General features: G+C 65.6%; 1 protein-coding gene across 2 annotated transcripts; it reads left to right on the top strand.

Moving 5' to 3' along the window:
- Positions 1-3,397: 3,397 nt before the first annotated feature.
- On the top strand, positions 3,398-10,882 carry KLF8 (KLF transcription factor 8). 2 transcript variants are annotated; one of them, XM_063170284.1, is made up of 6 exons: positions 3,398-3,454; positions 6,576-7,122; positions 7,720-7,846; positions 7,952-8,085; positions 8,249-9,579; positions 9,902-10,882. In XM_063170284.1, the coding sequence occupies exons 1-5, from the start codon at positions 3,428-3,430 to the stop codon at positions 8,428-8,430; spliced, it is 1,017 nt and encodes a 338-aa protein (XP_063026354.1). In that variant the 5' UTR covers positions 3,398-3,427; the 3' UTR covers positions 8,431-9,579; positions 9,902-10,882. The 2 variants fall into 2 exon arrangements, with proteins under 2 accessions (XP_063026354.1, XP_063026355.1); XM_063170285.1 differs by lacking the exon at positions 3,398-3,454 and adding an exon at positions 5,669-5,733.
- The last annotated feature ends 1,116 nt before the right edge of the window (positions 10,883-11,998 follow it).

The following is an 11,998-nucleotide window of genomic DNA, read 5'->3' as shown; positions in this document are numbered from 1 at the left end:
GGATTTGGCTGAAAGCCACTCAGAGTTTCACTGGGAATCACTTTGGCAGCATCTCCCTCCCTTTATTCGCTCTTGCTGCATCAAATTACTGTGTAAAAATGGGTGTGGTGCCTCCGTGCCTGGCTCTTCCCTGCATCCCTGCCCACACACCCGCTGGGAGGGGACAGATCCTCCGGGGCGAGTCCGGGAGTGGCAACGAGGACAGAAAAGGGACGGAGAACCTGAGTCCAGGAGGGGAAAGGAGCTAAAAGGGTTGGAGAACCTGAGTCCAGGGGAGAAATCCAACGGGGAGAGTCCAGGAGTGGGAGTGAGGAGATAAAAGGGACAGAGAACCTGAGTCCGGGAGTGGGAACGAGGAGCTAAAAGGGGTGGAGAACCTGAGTCCAGGGGAGAAATCCATCGGGGCAAGTCCAGGAGTAGGAACGAGGAAATAAAGGGGCCGGAGAACCTGAGTCCAGGAGTGGGAATGAGGAGATAAAAGGGACGGAGAACCTGAGTCCAGGAGTGGGAATGAGGAGATAACAGGGACGGAGAACCTGAGTCCAGGAGTGGGAATGAGGTGATAAAAGGGCCGGAGAACCTGAGGGCTCCGCACAAGAGCTCGCAGCCCCGCTCCATCCTCCGGGAATTGCTCACCCGCGTCTCGCACCGCCCACCCGGCAGCTGCCGTGCCTCGGGCTGGGGGAGCTCCGTGGGAATCGTCCCCGTGGGAGAGGAGCTGCTCCAGGGGAGCCCCTGGAGAGCTGTGAATGGCCGGCCAGGGGCAGAGGTTGTGTTCGCCGGGGTGCAGGTGTGGAATAGCTGGAGTGGGAATCGGGGAACAGCCCCGACACAGCCGCTGTTCCCCCTGGAGCTGCCCCTGCTGGGAATGTCAGAGCTTCCCAAGAGGATGATGTGGAGCTGTGTCGGAGCCTCTGGAATATGCCATCCCACGGGGAAGGGCTCCAGGAGAGGCCGCGGTTCCAGGGCCTTTGGGCACCTGCTGGGGGCGGTGGGAACGCTGCTCATTGCCACGGTGACAGGAGTTGGGTTTCCTTTGGGAACAAACCACAGCGCATGGGAGTGGGATGATGTCAAAGGGGAGTCAGGGGCAGGTGACACAGAGCTGTGAGGGACAAATGGCCGGAGCTGTCAGGAGCCAAATCCTGGCCGGGCTGGAGCTCCTGGGACAATGCCCCAGTGCGGTTGGAGTAAAGTTCTGCTTTTCTCCCACCCCAAATCCCTTTTCCTGAAGTGCACGGATCTGGGCGCTCTGTGGGAATGAGCCTGGTCCTTTTGCTGTGGCCGAGGTGCCACTGTGCTCATGGGGTGGCAGCCTGTGACAAACACGGGTGGCTGTGTCACAGCACCTGCCCTGCCTGCTCCCTGGCACCGAGGCGTGTCCTTTGTCCCTTCCCAAAACAGATCCCAGGCCTTTTTGGGAGCCTGGGGTCGGTAGCTGCTCCGGCCCCTTCCGTTCTGAGCAGGGAGATTTGGGAGATCAGGCTCATCACCCTCTTCCCTCTTTCTCTGGCAGCTCCTGCCCTCAGAAAAAAAAAAAAAATATTGATGCCTGCTCCAGATGTTTCTCCCACAACCATCCCAAACCTGGATGAGGTGGCTGTGATCCCGCCTTTTCCTGCAGCACTTGACCTTGTAATGAGGAGAAACTCGATGCCATGTGTCACTGAGATCCTGAATAAATCCCCCCTTGGCCCAGTTCCTTTCCCTGGGAGCTGCTCTGGGGCCTGGGGTGAGTTCCCAGGACAGGCTGTGCTCCCTGGGGCTGCACTGGAGATAATTCCAGATTTTTTGGATTATTATTATCATTATTTCTTTCTTGCCTCGGTGCCTGGGTGGCTCCAGTGGGGTCAGCCCCTGGCTGTTTCCCCCAGGATGAGCTGTGTAGGGTCAACAATTCCTGAGGGTCTCCCTGGGGATGGCGCCACTTGTTTTTCCTCTTTAGTGGCACAGAATTGTCCCCAGGAGGTGCTGAGGGGGTGGACATGGGGCTGTGGTGGCCACACGCTGCTCTCCAGCTGGAACCAGCTCCTCCAGCCCATCCAGGGGTCACAGAGTCCCCAAAGTCACCCTGGGGTGAACTGTGCCTTGTGGGCACCTCGTGAGGAGCACCCACACCATTCCCTGCCCCTCCTGCCCAAATCCATCCCTGGGGAGCGGGAGAGGGCCCTTGGGGGGAACCCCCGCCCTGCTCCCCCCTTTCTTCTGCGCTTTTTGGGAGGTCATCTGTGCCTGCTGCTGGTCCTTCAGCTCGGTGACATTGGGCTGGGGGTGCTGTGGGTGCAGGTCCCCAAAAGCTCCCCAGGGGAGGTTTTGGCTGAGGGAGAGTCCCCACCTGAGCCTGTCCTGGGGCCTCCCTGGTGTTTCCTGAGGAGGGGAAGGGTTTTTTTTTTGCCAAAACGAGGTTGGTTTGGTGCTGGTTGTGTATGGTAGAAATGGGGGGGTGACGGGGGGCCCCTCCTCACCCTGGATGAGCTCTGTGTGTGCCAAGGTCACCCCCTTGGTGGCCATGACCTGCTCCTGGAGCCACCCCTGGCAGGGACATCGTGGGTAGGGGACACCTGGCTTAGTCCCCGTCTGCAGGATTTCCCATCCCTGGGGATGAGCTGGGTCAGGACTGGGGCTGAGAGTCCTGAATTTGGGGGGATTATGGGGTGATTAACCCAGCCTGGCAAACTCAGAGCAGGGTGGGGACATCTCAAGGCTGGGGACACCCAGGGCTGGGGACACAGCGCTGGGAGCAGCCAGGTCCCCTTGGGATGAGGGCTGGAAAACCAGTGGGGTTCAGGGAGCGTGGGGATGGATTCCCACCGGCAGTTCCACCCCAGGAAGGGACCAGGGGACCCCCAGACCCCCCCATGGCTGAAGCCCCTGGAGAGGCTCCCCCAGCTCTGGCAGGACCCTGCCACCCTGGGAGACCAACCCGGGGTGCTGAGGGGGTGCCCCACATACCTGGGGGCTCACCGGTGTGTGGGGGGCAGTGCAGGCAGTGCCCCCAGGGCACCCGTGGCTGTTGGGTTTGGGGGTGCTCCAGCGCCTGTGGGTGGAGGTGCACAGAACCCCAAACTCCCATTGTGGGGGGGTCTCTGCTCCCCTTCATAAGCGCCAGGAGCTTCCCCGGGCTCAGCCCTCCAGCACCGCCCCCCCCCCCCCATTTTGGGGTGCACTCCGTGTGGGAGGGTGGGAACAAATTGGGGTCCACCCCCCCTCCCCCAAATCCTGCGCGTTCCCATGGCAACGCCGGATGCGAGGGGAGCCGCCCATTGGCTGCCGATGATGTCATCTCAAGGGCGGGGCACCCCCACCCCAAAAAAAAGAGGGTGGGGGAGGGGAGCTCCGCCCCACGCGGCCCCTCCCCGCCCGTGGGGGCCCCACCCCGCCCCACCCGGCACCGCCCCGGGGGCAGCGGCGGCGGCGGCGGCCGGGGATGCGCTCGGAGGAGGCGCGGGGGCCGGTGCGTGGGGCCGGGGGCGCGGGGGGCGCGCGTGGGGGGCCGGGGGGGCCGGGGGGGGGGGATGGGAGCGCGGGGTCGGGCGGGGGGAGGGGACACGGAGGGAGGGGAGGGAGGGGAGGGAGGGATGGAGGGGGAGGGCCCCGCCCCCCGCGCCCCTCAGGCCTCCCCTCCCCCCTCGCCCCTCACGCGGGGTCGCGCGTGGGGTGCCCCCCCCCCCCCCCGTGCTCCGCGCGCGCTTCCGGGCAGGGCGCCCCCCCGCGGCCGGGAGGTCACAGCGGCCCCGCCCTGCCCTCCCCTCCCACGCCCTTTGCTCTTAAAGGGACAGGCCCCGCTCGGGCCCCGACCCCCCCGTGCCCCCCGCGCCCCTCACCCCACGGGGGTCCCCGCTCCGTGTCCCCTCCGTGCCCCCCTCCCCCCGTGTCCCCAGCGGCCGCCGGCGGAGGGTGGAGCGCGGAGGAAATTCCACGGGGGGGTGTGGCGGCGGCGGCGGGGTGTGACCCCCCCACGCCCACGGGTGGGGGACACGCAGCGGGGGGAGGGGGTGGGGACACCGAGGGGACAAAGCGGTGAGGGGGGGCTGTGGAGGGCGGTTTCCCACGCTCACCCCCCCGCCCAAGGTCACCCGAAATGCCTCTTTAAGCTGTTTAGGGCTAAAAACGGGGGGAGCACCGATTATTTCCTTGGAGTGGGGGACATAAAGTGCTGGGAGGGGTGCACAGCACCCCCAGTTATGTGGGTTTGAGGGGGGGCCCCCCGAGCCCCCACCCCGCACCCCTGGCTCTATTGGGGTGCACCGGGCTGAGGACGGAGGAATTCAGTTCACCCAAAAAGGGGGGGAGGGTCAGCAGTGCTGGAATTTGGGGTGCAACGAGCAAGCACCCCCCGCCCACTCCGCTGCCCCATCCCGCACCCCCTACCCCCGCGGGGCTTTGGGGTGCAAGGGACCCCCAAATTTGGGTAAGGGAGGGTCCCCCAGGGGAGGACGGGGTGTCCCTTTCGCACCCCCTTCAATGAACCTGTTTGTGGGGACCCCCCGGGTGCGAGGGGCCGCTCCTGGGGGGCTCTGGGGGGACACTGAGGTCCCCAGGCGCGGGGGGCAGTTGTGTGTCTGTCTGGGGGTGTCCCCTGGTGTGTTTTGGGGGGCTCTGGCTGGAGGGGGTGCTTCGAGGACCTGGGGATTTGTTGCAGGGGGTCCCTAAGTGAGGGGTGTCTGACGGGTGTCTCTCCTTGTTGGGGGGTGTTTTGGGGATCCCGGGGTTTGGGGGGGGTCTATGGGGGTCCCTACCTGAGAGTGGAGGTGTTTGGGGGCGCTGGTGGTTTGTGAGTGTGTGAGGAGGGTGTTTTGGGGGTCCTTGGCGGTTATGGGGGTGTTTGGTGGGGGTCCCTGGCTGAGTGTTTGTGCTGGGGGGGGTCGCCCCAATATATGGGTCCTGGGGGGTCTCAGTCTCTGTTTGGGGGTTTATGGTTTATTTGGAGGGGGCTCTGAGCGCCAGGGTGTCCCCAGGTGAAGAGGAGGGTTCTGGGGAGAGGGGGATGTGTCTGGCTCTTTTTGGGGTGTGTTTGGGGGCTCCCGGTGTCTCTGGCTCTTTTTGGGGTGTGTTTGGGGGGCTCCCGGTGTCTCTGGCTCTTTTTGCGGTGTGTTTGGGGGGCTCCCGGCTGTACCTCGGGGTTATTCGTGGGGGGCTCTGTTTGGGGGTTCCGGGGCTCTGTGCCTCTGTTGGGGGATCCCTAGCTGGGTGCGGGGTTCGGGGGATCCCTGCCCTGAGTGTGGAGGCGCTTTGGGGGAACCCGGTTTTATGGGGACGGTGAATTCGGGGTTCGCTGTGTGAGCGGGGGCTCGGTGCCGGTGCCGAGGGGATTCAGTGCCGGTATCGGGAGGGTTCGGTTCCTTGGGTTCGGTGCCGGTATTGAGAGGGTTCGGTGCCCGTTCCGAGTCCCCGGTGCCGGTGCCGGGAGGGTTCGGTGCCGGTATCGGCAGGGCTCGGTGCCGGTGCCTTGGGCTCGGTGCCGGTGCCGAGGGGATTCAGTGCCGGTATCGGGAGGGTTCGGTTCCTTGGGTTCGGTGCCGGTATCGAGAGGGTTCGGTGCCCGTTCCGAGTCCCCGGTGCCGGTATCGGCAGGGCTCGGTGCCGGTGCCGGGGGTGCGCTGTAGCCGCCGCCCCCCCGGGCGGGGCCGGGCCGTGTGCGCGGGGCGCGGCGCTGGGTGTGGCGGGGCGGGGCCGCCGCGCGAGGCCGGTGCGTGGGGGCTCCGCGGGCGGGGACGGTCCCTGCGTGGGCAGGTACGTGCGGGGGGCCGGGGGCAGCGCCGGGGGGTCCCGGGGCAGCGCGGGGGGTGACGGGGAGCTCGTTGGGCCGGGGGTTCCCCCGTACCGCTCGTCCCCACGCGTGCCCCGGGACTCAGAACGGGGTGAGGTGGGGCCGGGGGTCCCGCTCGTCCCTCGCTCGTGTCGCGGTCCCGCGGGGGCGCAGTGCCGGCCGTGCCGCGGGTGGGGCCGTGCCCGGTGCCTCCCGCGGGGGCCGGGCCGGGCCCTTTAAGAAGCTCCACCCGCGGCCGAGCCCAGGTGGAGCCGCGGGGCCGTTCGCACCTCGGGCGGCGCGGCCCGGGAGATGGTGCCGCGGGCGGCGGGGGGGAGCTGCGGCCGCGGCGGACACGCGTGGGAGCCCCGCGGGTCAGCGCGTGAGTGACCCCGGGCGGGGGCGCGCGGGCCGGGGGGGCGCGGCCCCTTTAAGGCGCGGGGGGAAGGAGCGGGGCGGGGCCGCCACCGCCCCGCGCGCGGGACACGCCCCCGCCACGCCCCGCCCGCGGGGGGCGGGCCCGGGCCGGCACAAAGGCGCGGGCGGGGGGGCGGGACCTGCGGTTCCCGCCCTCGGCGCGCGCGGCCGCCGCCGTGAGGGGCCGGGCGGGTCCGTGAGGGACGGGCGGGCCCGGCCCCGCCTCAGGGGACGGGCGGGCCCCGCCATGCCCGGCCCGGCGACCCCCGGGTGGCCCCACGCCCCGCCGGAGCCGCCCCGAGGCGCCGCCCCGGTCGGTTGGTTGGTGAGAGCCCGTTAAAAAAACCCCTTCGCCCCCGCCCCGTGCCTCAGTTTCCCTGGCTCCTCACGGACTGCGGGTCTCTTGCAGGGCCAGGAGAAGGCGACGCCCGCCATGAGCTCGTCGGCGCTGCTGGCTGAGGGCCCCCTCGACCCCCCGGTGCTGCTGGCCGACATCAAGACGGAGCCCCCCGAGGAGCTGCTGGCCAGCGACTGCAGCCAGCCCCAGGCCGAGCCCGTCGATCTCTCCCTCAATAAATCCAAGGTGGCTCCGGCCTCGGCCCCGCCGCCACCGCCTACCACCTCGGTCCAGTCTTCCCCCATGCTCGTGGCTCCCCCGGTTCCCGCTCCCAGCACCGTGTCCATCCCGCCCTCCGGTCTCAGCTCCACCTCGGCCATCCCGGCTGTCCTCTCGCCCGGCTCCATCCTGGCCTCCACGCAGGGCAGCGGCGGGCAGCAGATCCTCCACGTCATCCACACCATCCCCTCCGTCAACCTGCCCAGCAAGATGGGCAACCTGCAGACCATCCCCGTGGTGGTGCAGTCCCTCCCCGTCGTCTACACCACCGTGCCCACGGACGGCGTCACCGCCATTACCGTGCCCCTCATCGGGGGGGACGGCAAGAACGCTGGGTCTGGTAAGGGCACCTGGGGGGAATGCTGCAATCTGGGGGGTGGAGGGTGTCTGTCCTGCCTCGTGGAGGGGCAACCTTGAGGGGGATTAATTTTTCACCATGGAGTGTCCCTGCCACTGCCGTGTGCCACTCTCATACAAAGCCTCTCAGCCCCCAGCCTGTGCCCCCCAGGGGACACGGGGAGGGCAGGGACACACAGGGCATGGCACTGCCTGTTCTCCACCCATCCTGCTGCTGGCAGCCTGCCCTGCCCTTCCCACTGGCTGCCTGCTGCCAGCAGCTCTGGTTTCAGCTCAGCTGCTCTCTGTGCCCCCCACAATCCCCTTTCCTAGGACATTCCCAGCTTCCCACCTTATCCAGGGTGGGGGACCTGGATCTGCCCTGCTCTGGGCAGGAGCAGGCAGCCAAAAGTAATGCCCCCAAATTGTTTCCTCCCTTTGGGGGTTCTCCATCAACCCAGTTGGATTTTTAATTCTCTGTAGGAACAGGCTGTGCCAGGAGCACTGCAGGAGCAAGGGGAAGGCTGCACCCTGATGTAGGGTGGGTGCTTTGGGGAAGTCTCTGTTCTGTCCTCACCCCTCACCTCTCTGTGCCCTAAAGCTTTTCTTTCCCGGACCCCTCCAGTGAAAATGGACCCTGGCTCTGTGTACCCCATGGACATGAACAGCGACAGCGAGGACAGCGCCTCCGAGAGCGGCCCGGCGCCCTTCCAGGACCTGCCGAGAGAGTGAGTGTCCTCCTGCGTGTGCCTCCCCGCCCTTTATCCCCCTGAGCCCCCCTGAGCCCCCGAGGGCGGCAGGGCCGTGGCTCCAGCTCTCCCTGCTCCCGGCAGGCCGGCGGCGCGGGGGCCCAGGGCCGATTCTCCGGACCTGAAGAAGCGGCGCATCCACCAGTGCGACTTCGAGGGCTGCAATAAGGTCTACACCAAAAGCTCCCACCTCAAAGCCCACCGGAGGATACACACAGGTAGGGCTGGGAGCGGTGTCCCTGCGTTCCCCATGGGATGGTGCTGTGGCCCTTTGGGGGTGCTGGGTGGAAGTGCAGAGGGATTCCCCGTTTGGAATCTCTGTGAGGGCTCCGGGGGCCCGTTGTTGTGGCGGCGCTGACCCCTCGGTGCTCCCCTGCACAGGCGAGAAACCCTACAAATGCACGTGGGAAGGCTGCACCTGGAAGTTCGCCCGCTCGGACGAGCTCACCCGGCACTTCCGCAAGCACACAGGCATCAAACCCTTCCGCTGCTCGGACTGCGACCGCAGCTTCTCCCGCTCCGACCACCTGGCCCTGCACCGCCGGCGGCACGTCATGATGTGAGCGGTGCCCGCCGCGCTGGGAGCCGGCAGCGCCTCCCTCCCTCCATCCTCCGCACCCCGCGGCTCCTGCGGGGCGGGGCGGGGACTGCGCAGCGCCGGGGCCGGGCCGTGCCCGCTGCAGGAGCCCCGCCGGCACGGCACGGGACGGCAAACAATGGATTCTGGACTGCTGCCCCTTCTCTCTTGTCCCCAGCTGTTTTTATTCCTGGGTTTGTCCTCGCCTGGAGGCTCCTTGACTCCTCACCTGGAATTCACCCAGCAGCTGCCTCTGGCTCTTCAGCCTCCTGCCCGTTGTTGTCCCCCTCCGTGTGCTCCCTGTCCCCTGCCACTCCCGGGAGCCGTGGCGAGGACGGGGGCAGGGCTCGATGGGCCCTCGTGGAGGAGCTGGTGGCCATTCCTGCTCCATCCCCAGGCTGTCCCAGCAGGAGAAGGGACATCACCTCTCTGCGTGTCCCTCAGCACGTGCTGGGCTTCATGGGAAGTGCTGGGTGTGCAGAGAGCCAGGAGGAAAAGAGGAATCAAGAAAGGGGGAAACAACCCAACAGTGACCCACAAACAAGACCATCAGCACCACACAAACGGAAACTTTGTGGAACATGGAACTTTTCTTTTATGGAATTCTACAAGGGGGTGGGACAGGGTGGGGGGGACGAGGGCCAGCAGCTCTCGGGTTTTTTGGAAGACTCTGGGCCACTTGAAGTGTTTCTAAGTTAAACCAGCGGCTGTGGCCACACGCTTTGCTTTTTAATAATGGTTTTTGAGGAGTGTTTCTTCATCCCCCACCCCAGCCAACCCCCCTGGTTGCTGGGAGGGTGTCAGGATTTGGGGTTGGATGCTCTGAGCTGTTGGGTGGTGGGGACCATGACACCTCCCATGCTCAGCTCCCAGACTCCCTCTGAGCTGGTGCTTTGCCCTGGCTGTGTGGGGACGGGGGAACTGGTGTGAGGAAAGGCTGGGGGGCACTTCAGGGACCTGTGGCCCCTGAAAACAGCTCACAGCTGCTTGGGAAAGTGCTTTTCCTCCTTGCCATCCACCAGCCAGGTGTGGCCTGGGCAGAGCTTGTCCCTGGCCTGAGGTGGTCCCTGATGCCATGGCCTGAGGGAGAGTCTGGCTGGGCACAGGTGAAGTGCTGGGAGTGCCCCTGGCACAGGTGAAGTGCTGGAAGTGCCCCTGGGCACAGGTGAAGTGCAGGCACTGCCCCTGGCACAGGTGAAGTGCTGGCACTGCCCCTGGCACAGGTGAAGTGCAGGCACTGCCCCTGGCACTGGTGAAGTGCTGGCACTGCCCCTGGTACAGGTGAAGTGCTGGGACTGCTCCTGGGCACAGGTGAAGTGCTGGGACTGCTCCTGGGCACTGGTGAAGTGCAGGCACTGCCCCTGGCACTGGTGAAGTGCAGGCACTGCCCCTGGCACTGGTGAAGTGCTGGCACTGCCCCTGGCACAGGTGAAGTGCTGGCACTGCCCCTGGCACAGCCACCCACCCTGCAGGGCTGGGCTGCACAGCTGCCAGCTGGGCAATGCCTGTTCAAACCTACTGATGGCAAAGGGCACTGTAGGAATAGCATGGATTGGCCTGGTTGGGGTGGGGATGTCACCTCCCACAGGGGACAGGGACAAGGCAGAGCTGTTCAAGGCACTCTGTGTGCAGAGGATGGACCAAGGGGGTCCCAGTGTCGTGAGCTGGACGAGCAGGACTGCAGGAATGATCTTGAAGGAACTTGTGCAGGATCTCCTGCTCCAGCTGGATCCCTCCATATCCCTTTGGGACCTGGTGGGATTCATCTGAGAATGCTCCAGGAGTTGCTGATGCCATCACAAAGCCTCTCTTGATGATTTTGAATGGTTTGGGACTCCAAGGGGTCCCAGCTGGCTGGAAACTGGGGACTGTTGTCCTGATTTTCCAGAAGGGCAAGAAGGAGGACCCTGGAACCCCCAGGGCTGTCAGTGTCACTTCAGTGCCCAGAAAAATCATGGAAAAGATGATTCTGGGAAGTATTGGAAGAAAACACAGTCATTGGTTCAGCTCCATGAGGGGAAAGTGCTGCTTGTCCAGCCTGATTTCCTGCCACAACAGGGTGTCTGTCCCACCTGGCTGAGCAAGGACAGCCAGGAGATGGAATCTTCTTGGACTCCAGCAAAGCTTTTGATCCCGACTCTCCCAGGGTCCTTCTGGACAAAATGTCCAGGCTGCAGCTGGATAAACACATGGGATGGGCTCCTGGGTTGGGCACCGAGGATGGCACAGTGGGGTGACACCAGCCTGGCCCCTGTCATTGCTGGGGTGCCACAGGGCTCCAGCCCCATCCCAGTTCTCTTCGTTGTCCTGATGAACAACCCAGATACAGGACTCTAAGGAGTACTAAGGAAAAAATCTCTAAATTCTTCAACTGAAGCTTTTTGGGAATTTTGTATGAAAGATGTCCCCTTCCAGGGAGAAAAATTACAAAGAAAAGATAAAAAATACTCCTTACAGAAATGAAAAAATCCTACTTTTGGAGGATTTGGGAATTCTGTCACCTTTTGAAGAGCCTCGTGGCGCCACCTGGGCTCGGCCGAGGGTGGAGCTTCTGAAAGGGCCCGGCCAGGCCCCACCCACAGCACGGCCAGAGGGACCGAGGGACAACCGGGGGACAAACGGGACCCCCAACCCCACCCGGGACACGCGTGGGGCCCCCGGCATGAGGTGCCACGGGGACCCCCTGCCCAAACCGGCTCCTTGTCACCCCCGGGGCTCCCCTGTGGGCACCCTGGGGGTGTCACTGGGGGTGCTGTGGGCACCCTCAGCCAGAGCCCGGGGGTCCCTTGGGGGCACAGGGTGCTGGCAGAGTGTTGTCAGGGTTTCCTCTGGGGGCACGGGGGGGCTCTCGGGAGGTGCCCTTTGGGGGACAGGGCGCTCTTTGGGGGTGCTGTCACCCTATGTTAAGGTTCAGGGTGGCACTTTGGGACGTTAGGCTCTGTGCTCGCCCTTTTTGGGGTGCTGGTAGGCAAAGCCATGCTCGGAGGGACCCTCCTGTCGTTCATTGCCCAGGTTGGTCCTGGGGTGCCCCCCCCTCCTGAGCACCCCCAGCGCCCCGCAGTCCGTGTGTGGGGCTGGGACCCCGGCGGTGCCTGGGGCTGCTGGGGCTGTCCCGGCGGGCGCTGCTCGCACCCCAAACCCGGCCGGGCGCTGCTGGCACCCGCTGGCAGCGCTCGGGCACCCGGTGGCGCCAGCGGCCCGCGCTGAGCCACGGCCGGAGGAGGAGCCGAGGGATCCCCGCGCTGCGGGAGCTTCCCCGAGCGCCCGGGGCCGCCGTGGCACCGCTGAGCCCCCGGTGCTTCCCCGGCACGGGTGAGGAGCCCCAAAAATGCCGTGGGAACGCTGCACCTCGGAGTTGTGCAAGCACGGGGACATCAAACCCTTCCCGTGCTCGGGCTGCAGCTGCCCCGCTCCGAGCGCCTTGGCAGGGATGCTGGCACAGGGGAACGGGGGACAGCCCCCAGGTCCCGGGAGGAGCTGCGGAGGTTTGGGGGTCACAAAGCGACAGCGGTGTGTGGGTCCTGCCACACAAGAGCAGGTGCCACCCACTCTCC

The sequence above is a fragment of the Melospiza melodia genome, chromosome 16 (genome assembly GCF_035770615.1).
Source record: "Melospiza melodia melodia isolate bMelMel2 chromosome 16, bMelMel2.pri, whole genome shotgun sequence".
Lineage (NCBI taxonomy): Eukaryota > Metazoa > Chordata > Aves > Passeriformes > Passerellidae > Melospiza > Melospiza melodia.
This window is presented reverse-complemented; position numbering and strand designations above follow the sequence as displayed.